Source organism: Dama dama, chromosome 25 (genome assembly GCF_033118175.1).
Source record: "Dama dama isolate Ldn47 chromosome 25, ASM3311817v1, whole genome shotgun sequence".
Classification (NCBI taxonomy): domain Eukaryota; kingdom Metazoa; phylum Chordata; class Mammalia; order Artiodactyla; family Cervidae; genus Dama; species Dama dama.
In genome coordinates, this window is record NC_083705.1 from 25,043,882 (window position 1) to 25,058,491 (window position 14,610).

Here is a 14,610-nt window from a genome sequence, read left to right on the forward strand (position 1 = left end):
GCTCCCAATATTGTCTCACTTTCGAATGCTACCTTGGTACTAATAGAAAAAAATTGGAGAACAATTTCCCTGTATGGATGAGGGCAGCCCTTCCCATCCTTTTTCACTTCTATAGAAATTCCTCAACCAGTTATGTTATCTTAGTGCAGAAAGCAGTGAATGCCTTCCATCACTGTGCATCAGAATCTCCTAGAGGGTCTTTTAAAGATGCTTTTGCCAAGGCCAGATCCTGTTCTGATGCATAATCTTTAGGCATGGGCTTGGGAATGTGAATTTTCATTACATGTGGTATTAGGATGCTAGGGTTGCCATAATAAAATACCACAGACTGGGTGGCTTAAATAACAGAAATGTATTTTCTGTCAGTTCTGGAAGCCGGAAGCCCAAGGCTGAGGTGTCAGCGGGGTTGGTTCCTCTTGAGGCCTCTTAACCTGCAGGCGCCTGCCTTCTGGCTGTGTCCTCATGCGGTTTTTCCTCTGTGGGGTATCCAAATTTCTTCCTTTCATAAGGATACCATTCAGACTGGATTAGGTCACACTCTAAAGGTTTCATTTGAACACACTATTGCCTGGGGGAATTTTTGCAGAAACTAACCTCTGTGGCCAGCAGTTTGTTATGTAAGTGAATACTGAAACACGCCAGTCAAAAACGTTTGTCTTACCGAAGACCTAAGACGACTCCGGTCAATCAGTAGTTAACTTAGTCACCTCTTTTAAGGTCTTATGTCCAAATACAGTCAGATTCTGAGATACTATAAGTTAGGGCATGAATTTGGTGGCAACACAGGTCAGCTCCTAACGTATGTCCCAGTGTTCCAGACACAGGTGACTCAAGGTTCATACCTAAGCAAATACCAATTTAGGCTGTAGGTCACCTAAATGTGCACACTCACCTCAGTCATTTAGCTTTATGTGACTTACTATGGAACCTCTTTCAGGAGGGTCTTGCTACCTCACTCCTAAAGAAAAGTGTCATTTGGTTTCCATTCTTACTGTCCATCATGCTACATAAAATAGCGTCTCCTGCCCATCCTGTCCATCCCTGTCTCCTCCACTCTTTTCGTCACACTTACCATCACTGACACTCTTCACTAGAATGTAAGCTCCGCTTTGTTTTGCTCACCACTGTACTCTCCCTCCCCACCCCATGGGTAGAACAGTGACCCAGGAGGATGAGAGTGTCCTGCAGGTGATCTTGTGTTCCTTCTGTCAAGTAAAAAGCAAGGTCTTCTGCTGAGAAGGAGCTAAGGAGGTGGTAAGGCAGGAGGCCTGAGAAGAATTAAGATTTGAAGATCCCTATGGAGAATGGGAGAGGAAGATTAGAATGAATTCAGGAAGAGCTGGCTAGGCAGGCCTCAGAATTCAGCACATATGGGGAGCCCATTTATGTTTCCGATACATTCTATTGTATGATCTCCAGCAGTTCTCACAGCTGCGGAGGAGCAGAGAGGGCAAATTGGTTATTTTGATTTCTCAGCGATTACCATTGCTCCTTGGCATAACATTCAAGGCCCTTCACCATAAGTTCCTATTTATATTACCTGTTTACTTCTCCGTTATACCAAGTTTCTTCTTCTTCCTCAAATCCTCTTACATCCTGTCTTTTTTAGTGCTTTCCCTTTGAATTCTCAAACGTTCCTTGGCTAAACTTTCAGGTGGCCTTTAATGATTTAGCTCAAATATTCTATGTTGAAAATGCTCCCCAGTCACCTCAAGTATTAGCCATAGTGCTAAGATCATTCCTGTTTTAGAGCACATTGTCTTCAGAACACAGAACTAGTTTCAAGATGCAGTTGTCATTTACTGTGTGATCTTGAGCAAGATATTTAACATTTTTGTCCTTCAGTTTCCTCATCTGTAATATGAACACAATGATAAGCCCCTATTTTAGAGAACTGTTTTAAATGATGAAAAGATATATCAGCAAATGGTGCTATTATTGTAATTATTTGCATGTCTTCCTCTCTTGAAAGTTCTTTAAAAGCAGGAGTTGTCATTCATGTTAATTTTTAAAATTCCTAACATTTGACACAGTGCCTGGCGCACTGTAGATGTTCCAGAATTGTGGAATAAATTAATGATCAATGGAATTAAAGAGATATTTGAAATTGCTACCAAGGTATATACACATTTTTTCTTAAATTAGAATTGCAGCAAAGAAAGAGCAAGGCTAGGGAATGCACACAATAAATCGTGCAAGGAAGAGAAGTCAGCTTTGGTAAAACAGATTGCTTCTTCAGGTAAATAAGGTACACACAGAAACATTACACTGAGCTAAAACAGACATGGACATTGTGTTCATGTAACTTACAGTCAGATACACCGTCCTGTCACAATAACCGATACATAACAATGACCACATTTAGTTTCAGACTTTTTGTCTAACCCTCTCAATAGAATAAACTCTGAGGTCAGTTTCCTATTTACCTTCGAATCTCCATCACCCAGCAGTGTTTAATACACAGCAAGAGCTCAATATGGAAAGGTTTAGGAAATTAATGACGTGCCACACAAAGAAGCGAAACCACCAGTAGGTCCAGTCAAACGAAACACTTAATTACATTTTCAGAGTTACTTTCCACAATACAAGCAGCGGAGAATTCACTCCCGCTAGAGGAGCAAGCTCCTCTTCCCAAGCTCCTGGGATCCTCACCCACAGTCGGTTGGGAGCACGAGAGAAATGCATGACATAAACAAATTTTCTTTGGATTTCAGCGATCCAACAACCTAGTCTAATAAAGCATCCACAAGCCTAATTGTATTACGTAACTTAAGCTTCCTCCACTTCTTGAGGTACCACACCCAAACCTATTTAACTAGCTTGGTGCCTGTAGGGACAAGGCCCCGCCCGCGATTCTAAACTAGCCAATCCAAACTGCCAGAATCGGCAGCGCGGTGTCTTCTGGGATCTGTAGGCTTCCGAGGTTAGACTTTCCCGGCGGCCGAGCTTATTCCCGGCGGCCATCGGGCTCCAAAGGCCCGCCCTCTTTCTGGGGGCGGACCCCGGAGCAAACCAAGGGGCGTGTTTTCGCCCCACCCCTACGTAGCCCGATACGGTGCTGGTGGTGCGGGCCGGCGGATTCCCACGTGGTGCGGAGATTCGCGGTTGCCGGTTCGGTTCCTTCTTGACTTCCTCGGCCTGTGAGCTCTCTGCCTGCAGAGATGCCGAAGATCAAATCAGCGGCTAGCGGCCGCCGTCGCGAGCGGCAGCAACAACGCGGGCAGCTGAAGAGCGCCGGAGGTGGGGACAGCCGCCAGAGAGCTGGGGTCTCTTGGGTTGGGACTTCCGATAGGACCGAGTCGGGGCCAGGGCGGAGTTCTGGCCGGGACAGTGAGAACGGTCGGGGCCCGCGCTCCGGGAGCGCGCGATTCCCGAGTTCCCCGAGCCACGAGCGCAGGCCCCGCGCGCCGCCTCTGACTTTCTTTCGCGGAAGGGGTGGAGTTAAAACAGTCTGTCATCCAGGCTCCTTACCGTGACGTTTGGCGCCCCTAGCTGGCGCGGATAACGTCCCCTAGCTATCCTCTTCTTCTCTGGGACGGTCTAATGTTTTTAGTTGGGAAATTAAGGCTATTTAATGTTTTATTGCAGGACTCATGTTCAACACGGGGATTGGGCAGCATATTTTGAAAAATCCTCTCATTGTTAACAGCATTATCGATAAGGTGGGTGTGGAAGAGGAGAGGGAGAGAGTTACTGGGTTATTGATTTTGATTTTAGGAATATCTGAGCGCAGAAAGGATTCCTGACACAAAATAGATGCTGTATGAATACTTGTTGAATGAATTAAAGAATTGTGTAGGATTCGCAAGTTCCCTTCAATATGATTTGCTTTATTCTGTGAGTCTCGAGTTCTGACTCCAAATTGTTTTTATCTTTCCGTAGATTATTTACTTATTAGCTTGACACTTCTACTTGTTTAATTCCAGATTCTTCTTCTTCTATTACCAATCACTTTTTCTAGGCAGCATCTGTCACTGTTAGTTTTTGTTTACTCCAAACCCTAAAAAAAGTTGGCTTAAAGCTCAACATTCAGAAAACTAAGATCATGGCATCTGGTCCCATCACTTCATGGCAAATAGAGGGGGAAACAGTGGAAACAGTGTCAGACTTTATTTTTTTGGGCTCCAAAATCACTGCAGATGGTGACTGCAGCCATGAAATTAAAAGACGCTTACTCCTAGGAAAAAAAGTTATGACCAACCTAGACAGCATATTGAAAAGCAGAGACATTGTTTTGCCAACAAAGGTCCGTCTAGTCAAGCCTATGGTTTTTCCAGTGGTCATGTATGGATGTGAGAGTTGGACTATAAAAAAAGCTGAGCGTGGAACAATTGATGCTTTTGAACTGTGGTGTTGGAGAAGACCCCTGAGAGTCCCTTGGACTGCAAGGAGATCCAACCAGTCCATCCTAAAGGAGATCAGTCCTGGGTGTTCATTGGAAGGACTGATGCTGAAGCTGAAACTCCAATACTTTGGCCACCTCATGTGAAGAGTTGACTCATTGGAAAAGACCCTGATGCTGGGAGGGGTTGGGGGCAGGAGGAGAAGGGGACGACAGAGGATGAGATGGCTGGATGGCATCACTGACTCGATGGACATGAGTTTGAGTAAACACCGGGAGTTTGTGATGGACAGAGAGGCCTGGCGTGCTGCGATTCATGGGGTCGCAAAGAGACAGACACGACCGAGCGACTGAACTGAACCCTAAAAATATATCTAAACAGACACCTTTGGAAGTTTGTTCCCCAGAGAAACCTGTATGTTATAAGGCAATGCCACATGTAAACTCTTCAGAGTATTGGGTTATTGATGTTTTCTTATTGTTTCGTATGATTGGGAGCTAGGACAGGAAACGCTAGGTGGTGCAGATTACTTGCATGGTTGCAAAGGAAGTATCCTGGCGCTGTAGACAGGACATTACCTGGGTAAGATATGTCAACTTAGTGTCGTGTGCAAAATGAGAACTGGCTAGCTTTTTAACCTTCTTGGCTCATGAATTCCTTTCTGCATCTGATTAAAGTTATGGACTTTAATTATTATTAAATTTTAAATTTATTCTTATTTAATTTAAATTAATTATTAAATATTAAAAATTATTAATTATCTGATTAAAAGTTATGGACAGAATACTCCAGCTATGTGCATACATACACTTTTTTTTTTCTGCCACATGTTGAGGGTTGTGGGATCTTAGTTCCCACACTAGGTATCTAACCCCTGCCTCCTGCAGAGGAAGCATGGAGTCCTAACCACTGAACTGACATTAATTTTTGTGCACAATTTCTGGATCCTTCTGCACCCCTGAAACCATACATGGATATGGAATTGAGAAATACCAGTACAACATGCTATGGTTCATCATTTTGGTCCTTCCATTTTGAACCTAGTGATAATAGTGTTGGTAACAAGATGCTGTTGGAATCATTTCAAAGACAGAAAGGAGAATGCCACTCTTAGAACTGCTGTTCCTACTTCTCTGACTCCTAACTATTGCCCCAAGTTAGAGCTGTTCAGTTTCCACTTGTGTCTGATGTTAATGAGATAATTTTTTTAAACATAGATCATGAAGCAGTCTCCTAAAAATGGAGTCAGAATAAGATCTCCTAACTGTGCACTTTTGAGTAAAGATATTCTGATGTACATTAAATTATGTTTTCAGATGTGCCTGTAAAGTTAAAGTAGTTGTGCTTGCTTGTAGGCTGCCTTACGACCGACTGATGTGGTGCTGGAGGTTGGACCTGGAACTGGCAATATGACTGTAAAGTTGCTGGAAAAGGCAAAAAAGGTAGAGAGGATTTAGTGTTTGGTATCAGATATCATGTGAGTAAGCTCAGGTGGTTTACAGGTATAAATCTGTTTTAATCAATTGCTGTTATTTTAACAGTAACTCTTGCTCCTTTGCTAGAGACTTTATCTTAGAAAATATGAGCAAATTGGGTGCAGTGAGTCAAAAGGTACCAATTTCCAGTATAAAATAAACATGTCCTGGGGATGTAATGGACATTATGATGACTAGTTAACAACACTGTAGTATATTTGAAGGTTGATAGAGTAAAAATTCTTATCACAAGAAAAAAAATTGTAATTATGCGGTCATGAATGTTATACATATCAAATCATTGTGTTGTATGCCTGAAACTAATATCATGTTTTATGTCAATTATGTCTCAATTTTTTAAAATGGATTAAAAGAAAAAATATGGGTATATCAATCAGGAAAACAAACAATACTGGATGCTTCAATACAGGGAATTGATTACATGGTTGTTAGAGGACCAAGAGAATAAAACACTGAGGTTAACCCAAGAGTAGAATTAAAAAGAGCAGCTAGCTACCACCTCTCGGCTCAGGGGAACAAAGCAAGGGGATTGGAGTTATTGGACTTAGAACGCTGGAGGAGATTTAGCACAGGCCTCTGAGACTGGTTGCTGCTGGTACCTTCTTTGTCTCTTGGTGGATCCACTTCCAGTTAAATCGGATCATTGCTGTGTCTTCTGGTGGATGTAGGCAACACATTTTAAAGAACTTATCTGAAGAGAGTTCAGTGAAGAGGCCATTGACAAGATGTGGGAATGTTAAGGGAACCAGTAAACATTTAGTGAAAAACCTAGGGACTAGCAACAGCAGGAAACAGTTATCATCCAGCAACCTCAAGGGACAGGCGGAGGGAAATGTGTTTACCTAAGCCCAGAAAGAGCAGGGACAGGGACCACTCATAGCCAGACACGGCCGCTGCCAGAACTTGTGCAAGGCCGGCGAGGCATTAGGAAGTACTCAACCCCACCGCTTGGATCCAGTAATGCCTTCCATTAGCCTGGCCCAACAAGAAGTCACAGGGCGAGGGAGCTGGACTGTATTACCCTGTAGGCACAGCAAAGCTGGAGAATGGATCTGGGAGCTAAACAGGCTAAACCTCACATACATCTGCTCTGTAGGCAGGGTCTTCCTGGAAGTCAGCAAAACCTCAGCTTATACTGAAATAAAATTTCAGCCTATCTGGTATCCCTTTTCATTTACTGGAGAAGTTATCTGTGCTATATGCTCTGGATCTTAGTAGGTGAGAGAAGTGATTTACTCATTCCAGAGCAAGTGCTTTGTATGCTTCTAAAGAACATTTACTGCAAAGACATATTGTGTATTTTTTTTCATCATCAGTTGAATTAAAAAGCATGGAGCCATATGAGCACAGTGATTCTGTCAAGTATTTGGGTAGAACGGTCACGTAGTCTGGCTGCCCACTTTTCTGGGTGATGTTTTTTGTTGTTCCTTTAACCCCCATGACACATTTTGTAAAATCATCTCTTCATTAAATTCTCTTCAGATAAGTTCTTTAAAATGTACTGGTAGAGTACAATTGAAGAATAATGATGGTGGAATTGGGAAAAGAATTTTAATTCATTTCAATAACGTAAGTTCCTATTGAGATAACAGGAAAAGATTTATTCTCCATAATTAACCTACAAAAAAAATGTTTTTTTTTTTTTTTTAATTTAGGTAATTGCTTGTGAACTTGACCCAAGGCTAGTAGCTGAACTTCACAAAAGAGTTCAGGGCACGTGAGTATACATAATACAATTAAAGTACATTTCAGTCTCATGAAACAACGTTCTAATTGCTTTTTTTTTTTTCCTTATTATCAGGCCTCTGGCCAGCAAGCTTCAAGTAATGGTGGGTGATGTGTTAAAAACAGATCTGCCATTCTTTGATGCTTGTGTGGCAAATCTGCCCTATCAGGTATGTTTTCAAAATGTAGGAACATTATATTTACTAAATGGTTTTCTGGTGGGTCTTTCTCAGAAATAACCAGTTAATTCTTTTCCAGATCTCTTCTCCTTTTGTCTTCAAGCTGTTGCTGCACCGACCTTTTTTCAGGTTTGTGACAAGAAGACTAAAGTTACTGCCAAATCTTAGAAAGATTACAGTTTAGGCCGTGAACATGGATAGCTAAAGGTTAAGGTTAATTCAGTAGAAAAACTACTGGGGAATTTGTTTTGTAGAAAATGTCAGTCTGTGTGCTGCTCTCTCTGTCCCACAGTCTTCAGCAGTTGCTAAGAGTTATTTGGGAGAGGTGTGGTCTGAGTCGTGCTTCTGAGACCAGATGGCCTTTCTGTATTTTCTTATCCTTTTGTCTTTAGCCCAGGTCACACTTCTTATATCTAGATTCTTAAGTGTCCTGCTAACTGGTTTCTAGTACACTCTGTAGCAGTGATTTTTCAAATTGCAGGTCAAAAACTCCTTAGTAGGTACAAAGTAAACTTAATGAACCATGACTATCATTTTTTTTTTTAAAAATGACATGGAATGGAATATATGAGGGCATTCATTTCATGTCATCCCGGTGATTACAGTTTCGTGAAACTTTTGTTGACCTGAAATACTCTCTCATCTGATCATTGAGGGCTTACATTCACAAGGGGTTAGAGCTATAGCCATTATACAATGAAAATCAAAAAGACAGCTGAGTCATTCTGTGACCCAGCTTTATTCTGTGGGAATAAAGCTCAGGCTGAAACTGTTCTCCTCCCTTCTGGCCAGCTGGACTATTATTAACCACAGCTATTGATTTACTGTTTCCCACCTAAGAAAAATCATTGAAGTTAAAATACATTTATAGTTGAAAATGACCTTTCTCTTTTTATTCCTTTCTGCTGTCTTTTCAGATGTGCTGTACTAATGTTTCAAAGAGAATTTGCTCTCCGACTGGTTGCAAAACCTGGAGATAAGTTATACTGCAGACTGTCAATTAACACACAGCTGTTAGCACGTGTGGACCATCTAATGAAAGTAAGTGACTTGTTGAAATGATGGGGCTTGGAAAAGACCCCGATGCTGGGAGATTGAGGGCAGGAGGAGAAGGGGACGACGGAGGATGAGATGACTGGGTGGCATCATTGACTCGATGGACGTGGGTTTGGGTGGACTCCGGGAGTTGGTGATGGACAGGGAGGCCTGGCGTGCTGCGGTTCATGGGGTTGTGAGGAGTTGGACACGACTGAGCAACTGAACTGAACTGATCACTGAGCATCTAGCTGTGCCTTCTCTGAGGAGAGCATGTATAGTTAACTATTTTTTAAAAAAATTTTATGTTTGGCTGCAGTGAGTCTTCCTTGCTTTGTGCAGGCTTTCTCTATTTGTGGCGAGCGGGAGCTGCTCTTTATTGCAGTGCACAGGCTTCTCATTGCAGTGGCTTCTCTTGCTGCAGAGCATAAGCTGTAGGTGTGTGGGCTTCAGTAGTTGCAGCATGCCAGCTCAGTAGTTGTGGCTGGCAGGTTTAGTTGCTCCTTGGCATGTGGAATCTTCCCAGACCAGGGATTGAACCCATGTCCCCTGAATTGGCACTTATCCATTGCACCAGCAGGGAATTCCTGATTACTAATTAAAGTTGTTTTTGAGAGGACTACTTAAACATTTCCTGATTAACAGGTTGGAAAGAATAACTTCAGACCACCACCCAAGGTGGAATCCAGTGTGGTAAGGATAGAACCTAAGAATCCACCACCACCTATCAATTTTCAGGTGAGGTTAAAATAGGGTCATTAAATAAAAGGAAAAAAAGTCCAAGGTGGAAGATGTGTGTCTGTAGCAGCAGCAAAATGAGTCAACCTAAATGTCTAAATAGGAGAATATTAATTATAATACATCCTATGATGGAATAGGTGGAATTATTTGACACAACATAGTTGTTGAAGACCTCAAGAGCATGGAAAATGCAAAAGATAAAAAGATTAGAATACCATTGCAGTTTGCTGAAGATTATATCTACAGAGAACATGTATCTATTTGAATAAGACATGGGAAACAAAATGAAAATAGTTGTGTTAAAGTGTGGGTAACATGGTTTAATCAGAATTATAATTTTTGCCATTTAAAGAGAAGAAAGTCAGATGACTTGATGTAAAACCTCACTGTAATCACATTGGATAAAAACATACATATATGGCCAGTAGCTGATGACAGTGGTGTGGTTGTCAGCTATTCCTGCAAGGTTTAGCTGGGTGTATTACACAGGCTGTATTCTAAATTGCATCTATTTTGAGTCATGTTTTTTGAAAATGATACTTAGATTTAAATAAATACAATGTTCTTTGTTCTGATGTGGCACAAATGTTTTCTATTTTTAAAACTGAGGGTAAAATAGTCAATGAGGTGCACAAAAGTGTGAAAATCAAGTATAGATCTTACTTTTGCATATGTGAACCAGCCACATCAAGATATAGAACATTTTTATCACTCCAGAAGCTTTCAGTTTTATATATTAAGACAAAATAGTACCTACTAGGTATTGGTGGGATTTAATATTTTCTAAGAAAATACCATCTACTGTTTCAGGAATGGGATGGCCTAGTAAGGATCACCTTTGTTAGGAAAAACAAGACACTGTCTGCTGCATTTAAGTAAGTATTTTACTAATTTATGATATATGAGGCATCAGTGCTTCAAATACTGTGCTAAGCACTAAAATTTGGTCATTTTCCTGAACAGTATTACCCTAAAGCATACACATGATCCATGTCCAGACACACTTTTAATTTTGTACTTTAGGAGGCAAGAGAATTTAATGAAGAAAAGTTCCTGGACTTCGGAATTAGATTAGATCAGGTTTGTTTTTTTGAGAAATGGGAAAAACCCTAAAACTATACCCCACACATCTGTGTTTCTTTGGAAAAATGAGGTGACAGATGGACCCTTCCACACTTTTGAAAGATTCATGGCATTTTAACTTGGAAACATATAATAGCAGTTTGGGGCCCAAGGTCAAAAAAATGGTGAAAGCCACAATGAAAAAATTAATTTTTGAGATTTTTTTGTAATCTGAAACGTCTTAAGAATGTAAGAGATGTCTATTAGGTTTAAGTATTAGTAGTTGTGATTATTTCAGAAGTTTTAAATATTCAACCTTTCTTAGTTCTTTAATTTTACCATGTGGAACATAGGCTTAATCTTACAGTAAAGGAAATTTATGATGTTTGGAATAATAGTGACATCATTTCTTTATGTAATATAGGTCAAGTGCAGTGCAACAGCTACTGGAAAAAAACTACAGAATTCACTGTTCGGTCCATAATATTGTAAGCAGAAAATGTTTTTGTTGTTTCAATAATTTGTTGTGTTTTAAAATGTCCATTTCCTACTGTTTCATATATCATTACAAAACTCTTAGTTATGAACATTTCATAGGACCCTTAAGACAGTATGTCATGTGTAACTAGCAGGAGAACGTCAACTCTAACAGTTCAGTGCTGCTGTGTATTCTGTAGAACGTGTCTGAGCAGCCTTGAATACTCTATCCTTTTTTACTGACAGTTTGTTGTCTTTTGGCTATAAAAAGATTCAGTTGAGTCATAATTTTCTCCCAAGTTTTAACCATGTATAACTTACTCAGCTTAAACTTATTTGCTGGCCTTTGAATTGTGGTCATCCCTTCTTGCTTGTTGCTCACATAGAAATTACAAAGTTACCATTTTCTCAGTGACTTTTTTTAATACTCAGAAATTGAAATTAGAATAGAATTGAAATAGAAATTGAAATAGAATAAAGCAAGTGATAAATAGCAAGCTCTGGTTGTGAACCTCATGTCTTTTACCATTATCTGTGCAACATTTTCTTTAGTTGTGTGAACACATAGACATCCATATATGACTGTGATGTGTGATAACTTTTTAGTTTTCCAATCTAAACAGAGTGGCAGATTAAAGGAAATTTCCTTTTTTTTTTTCCCCACTCAGCTCTTACGTGATTTAATGTACCGGTAGCATAGCTACCTCCATTTTATGAATACAGTCTCTGAACTACCACCTACATAGGAAATACTAAGTTGGATTAAGAAGTTTTTGGATGGAAAATGTGAAGTGTGAAGTATTCTCAAGGGTTAGAGAGGCTATCTTTGAGAAAAACTAGCTAGCTAGTTTAATGAAATTTGTGCCAAGAAAATGTTACTTTTAAAAGATATTAGCAATTGCTGTAAAATTTATTTACAGCTTTAATTATGTTATGAAGTACTTTGCGAAGCCTGAAACATAACTGTTTCAGAATTTCTAAGAAGAAATAGGGCAGTATACACGATGAGTATTTGATATGTGCTGAAGATCAACCACTTAATGAATTAAGAGATGCACGTCTTATTGACACAGATAGGCTTTCCAAAACTATCATGAAGAGATAAAGTGACTGTTTATGACTTACTCAACTGGGAAAAAAAAAAAAAAGAGTCAAGGTGACTTCATTAAAGATCTGTTGTTCATTTATTCTGAATCTTGTATTGATAGATAATACCAGAAGATTTCAGCATAGCAGATAAAATACAGCAAATCCTAACCAGCACAGGTTTTAGTGACAAGCGGGCCCGTTCCATGGACATAGATGATTTCATCAGGTAACTACATTTTCCTTTTACTACATGTTTACATTTCTTTACTGTGACACCTTCATATTTAGAGATTTAAAGGCTTTTAAGCGGTTATAAGGTGCTACCTGGGAGTTATTGCATAGCACTTCCATGGCATGGAATAGTATTTGGTGTAGAAGATGGAGGCTAGTTAGCTGCAGCAGAATGAACATTTTCTCTAAGAACAGGAAGTGAAGAACAGTCCCAGCCTGGAGATAACCTCCGTGACAGTGTGAGTTATGGTGTGCGTGCTTCTCCCTTCCAGCCCCCTCCCCAAACTCCCATTCATAGTCTTAATAGTTTGTCTATTCAAAGTAGCATGTCAGGTAGAAGAATCAAAGAATAGCTTTTAAGTATGAAATAATATTAGTTACAATCGTTATCTGGTTATCATTTCTAACTGGTTCAGTAACTTATTTCATGGACTGAGGCAAGTTCTACACACCAAAAGTAAAAAAAGAAAGAACAGTGTCATAATTAACTGGGCAGTATAGAGAAAAATTTGTTTTCCTTTCCTTCGATTAAGCAAGTAAATCTTATGAAAGCAGAGTAAGGTGTCAAATACCCAGGTAATAATTGACCTGGATTCATTGTTTTTAATCACTAACACTTTGATTTCATAACTAAAAAAACATAAAGTTTTGTCTCTTTATCCATTTTCAAAGCTTCCATGATCTAGAGGCTGAAAAAAGGAGGGTAGATCGATATAAAAGTCACTGGTTTACTTTATGCTAGAAACAGTTGTATGTAGCTGAGACAAATGACACATATTTTATTGGCAGGCTAGCAGTACTACTGTTTTCATTAGATGTTAATGTCAGGAGTTGAACATTATCCATAAGTACCTATCTTTAATCTTAACCCCTTCTTGTTGGTTCTTATGGGCCATCCTGAAAATAATCTCAGGCAGGTCTAAATAGAAATGTTTCATCTTACTTTCCTTCATTCTTATTAATTTTCTGCAAGGTTACTAAACATGCAGCTTACTAAAACAGTGATCTGATAAGTACATAGGTATCCAGAGAGAAGTATTTGAGTCTGAATAACTGAGCTCAGAGAGAAGAAAGGACACATGAGATTAGCCATTCATCTCTCCCCCATCTCTAATTCCAAATAGCTTTGCATTCATTTACCAGGTTGAAATGGAACAAGTAACAATGTGCTCTTAGGCCAGGGTTACTGTAGGTCTAAGATTATTTTAGTTAAACTCATCATGCCTTAAGACATATAGGCTACGACAGGAGAGGCACCAAAATGAGGTGGCTTTAACCAATATACATCTCATAAACTTAATTGAAGAATAAAGTTTCTTTACTGACATCTTAGGAGTATTTGTGTTTTAGAACTCATGGTATAGGGACAATGTACGCATTGTTACTTACTACAAACTAGCATTTCAATACCATCCCACTTGGTTTTTTTTTCAGATTGCTACATGGATTCAATGCAGAAGGTATCCATTTTTCTTAGGTATCTGAAAAAGAGAAGTTTTTCAAGCTCAAGGAAAAAAGTGGAATTATATATTCTTAATAATTTGAAAAAATGAGCTATGCTTGGACACTATGTGCTTGACTACTTTTGATGTACTACTGTTGTCACCATTTATTTCTCTGAATTTTTAAGAAAGTAAGTCAATTCTAAGTGTCAAGGTTTCTTTGTATTTTGCTCTTTTTTGTTTTGGTTTAATATATAATACAAGGCAGGGTGATACTAATCTTCAAGAGCCGCAGATACGCACAACTTTACACTTCAAGTTATTTCTAACAGTGTATAAAGATGTTTCCCTTTTATTTTCTGTGTTATATATTATTGTGAGAACCTTTTTTAGGCTTTTAACTCTTCAGGCCTTTGTCCTTCAAGTCATAAAAAAGTTAAAATGTTTAGTCACATATTCCCCATACCCTTTCTTCTTGTTATTCATGTGTATACAGTAAAGCAGTTGTCTTAAAATGTTATTTTGCTTCTCGAATTCCTTCCGTTTTCCTGTCCAGTTTCTGTCCCTGCCTACCTCTAGCAATCCTGTAGCGTTAACAGGCTCCATCAGGGTTTTGGGTAAGCCTGAGCCTGCTGCCGCCACCACATGGTGCCAGGCATGTATCACTTCTGGGCATTCCTTGTAAATGAGCATCTCAACTGGAATGAAATGAATTATAAGACTGTATGATTTTTTTCTTGGGGAGACAGTCATAGACTTAAAATTTCAAAGAGTTTTATAAATCAAAACT

At 39.5% G+C, this 14,610-nt stretch overlaps 1 protein-coding gene across 3 annotated transcripts; it reads left to right on the plus strand.

The window, feature by feature from the left end:
• Nucleotides 1-3,014: 3,014 nt before the first annotated feature.
• DIMT1 (DIM1 rRNA methyltransferase and ribosome maturation factor) lies at nucleotides 3,015-14,340 on the plus strand. Of its 3 annotated transcripts, XM_061129716.1 has the most exons (12): nucleotides 3,015-3,240; nucleotides 3,589-3,662; nucleotides 5,699-5,785; nucleotides 7,495-7,556; nucleotides 7,641-7,734; nucleotides 7,823-7,872; nucleotides 8,661-8,784; nucleotides 9,424-9,516; nucleotides 10,330-10,394; nucleotides 11,006-11,069; nucleotides 12,267-12,373; nucleotides 13,813-14,340. In XM_061129716.1, exons 1-12 carry the CDS (start codon nucleotides 3,162-3,164, stop codon nucleotides 13,853-13,855), a joined length of 942 nt encoding a protein of 313 aa, XP_060985699.1. In that variant the 5' UTR covers nucleotides 3,015-3,161; the 3' UTR covers nucleotides 13,856-14,340. The 3 variants fall into 3 exon arrangements, with proteins under 3 accessions (XP_060985699.1, XP_060985700.1, XP_060985701.1); XM_061129717.1 differs by lacking the exon at nucleotides 3,589-3,662 and having other exon boundaries at nucleotides 3,021-3,240; XM_061129718.1 differs by lacking the exons at nucleotides 3,015-3,240; nucleotides 3,589-3,662 and having other exon boundaries at nucleotides 5,711-5,784; nucleotides 7,493-7,556.
• Nucleotides 14,341-14,610: the final 270 nt, after the last annotated feature.

What these genes read in the sequence shown, in the direction of transcription:
- DIMT1 (XM_061129716.1), top strand. Translation starts at nt 3,162, where the DNA reads ATGCCGAAGATCAAATCAGCGGCTAGCGGCCGCCGTCGCGAGCGGCAG. An exon ending in GCAGCTGAAGAGCGCCGGAG is followed by an intron (nt 3,241 to 3,588) that starts GTGGGGACAGCC and finishes GTTTTATTGCAG; the next exon opens with GACTCATGTTCAACACGGGG. An exon ending in TGCTGGAAAAGGCAAAAAAG is followed by an intron (nt 5,786 to 7,494) that starts GTAGAGAGGATT and finishes TTTTTAATTTAG; the next exon opens with GTAATTGCTTGTGAACTTGA.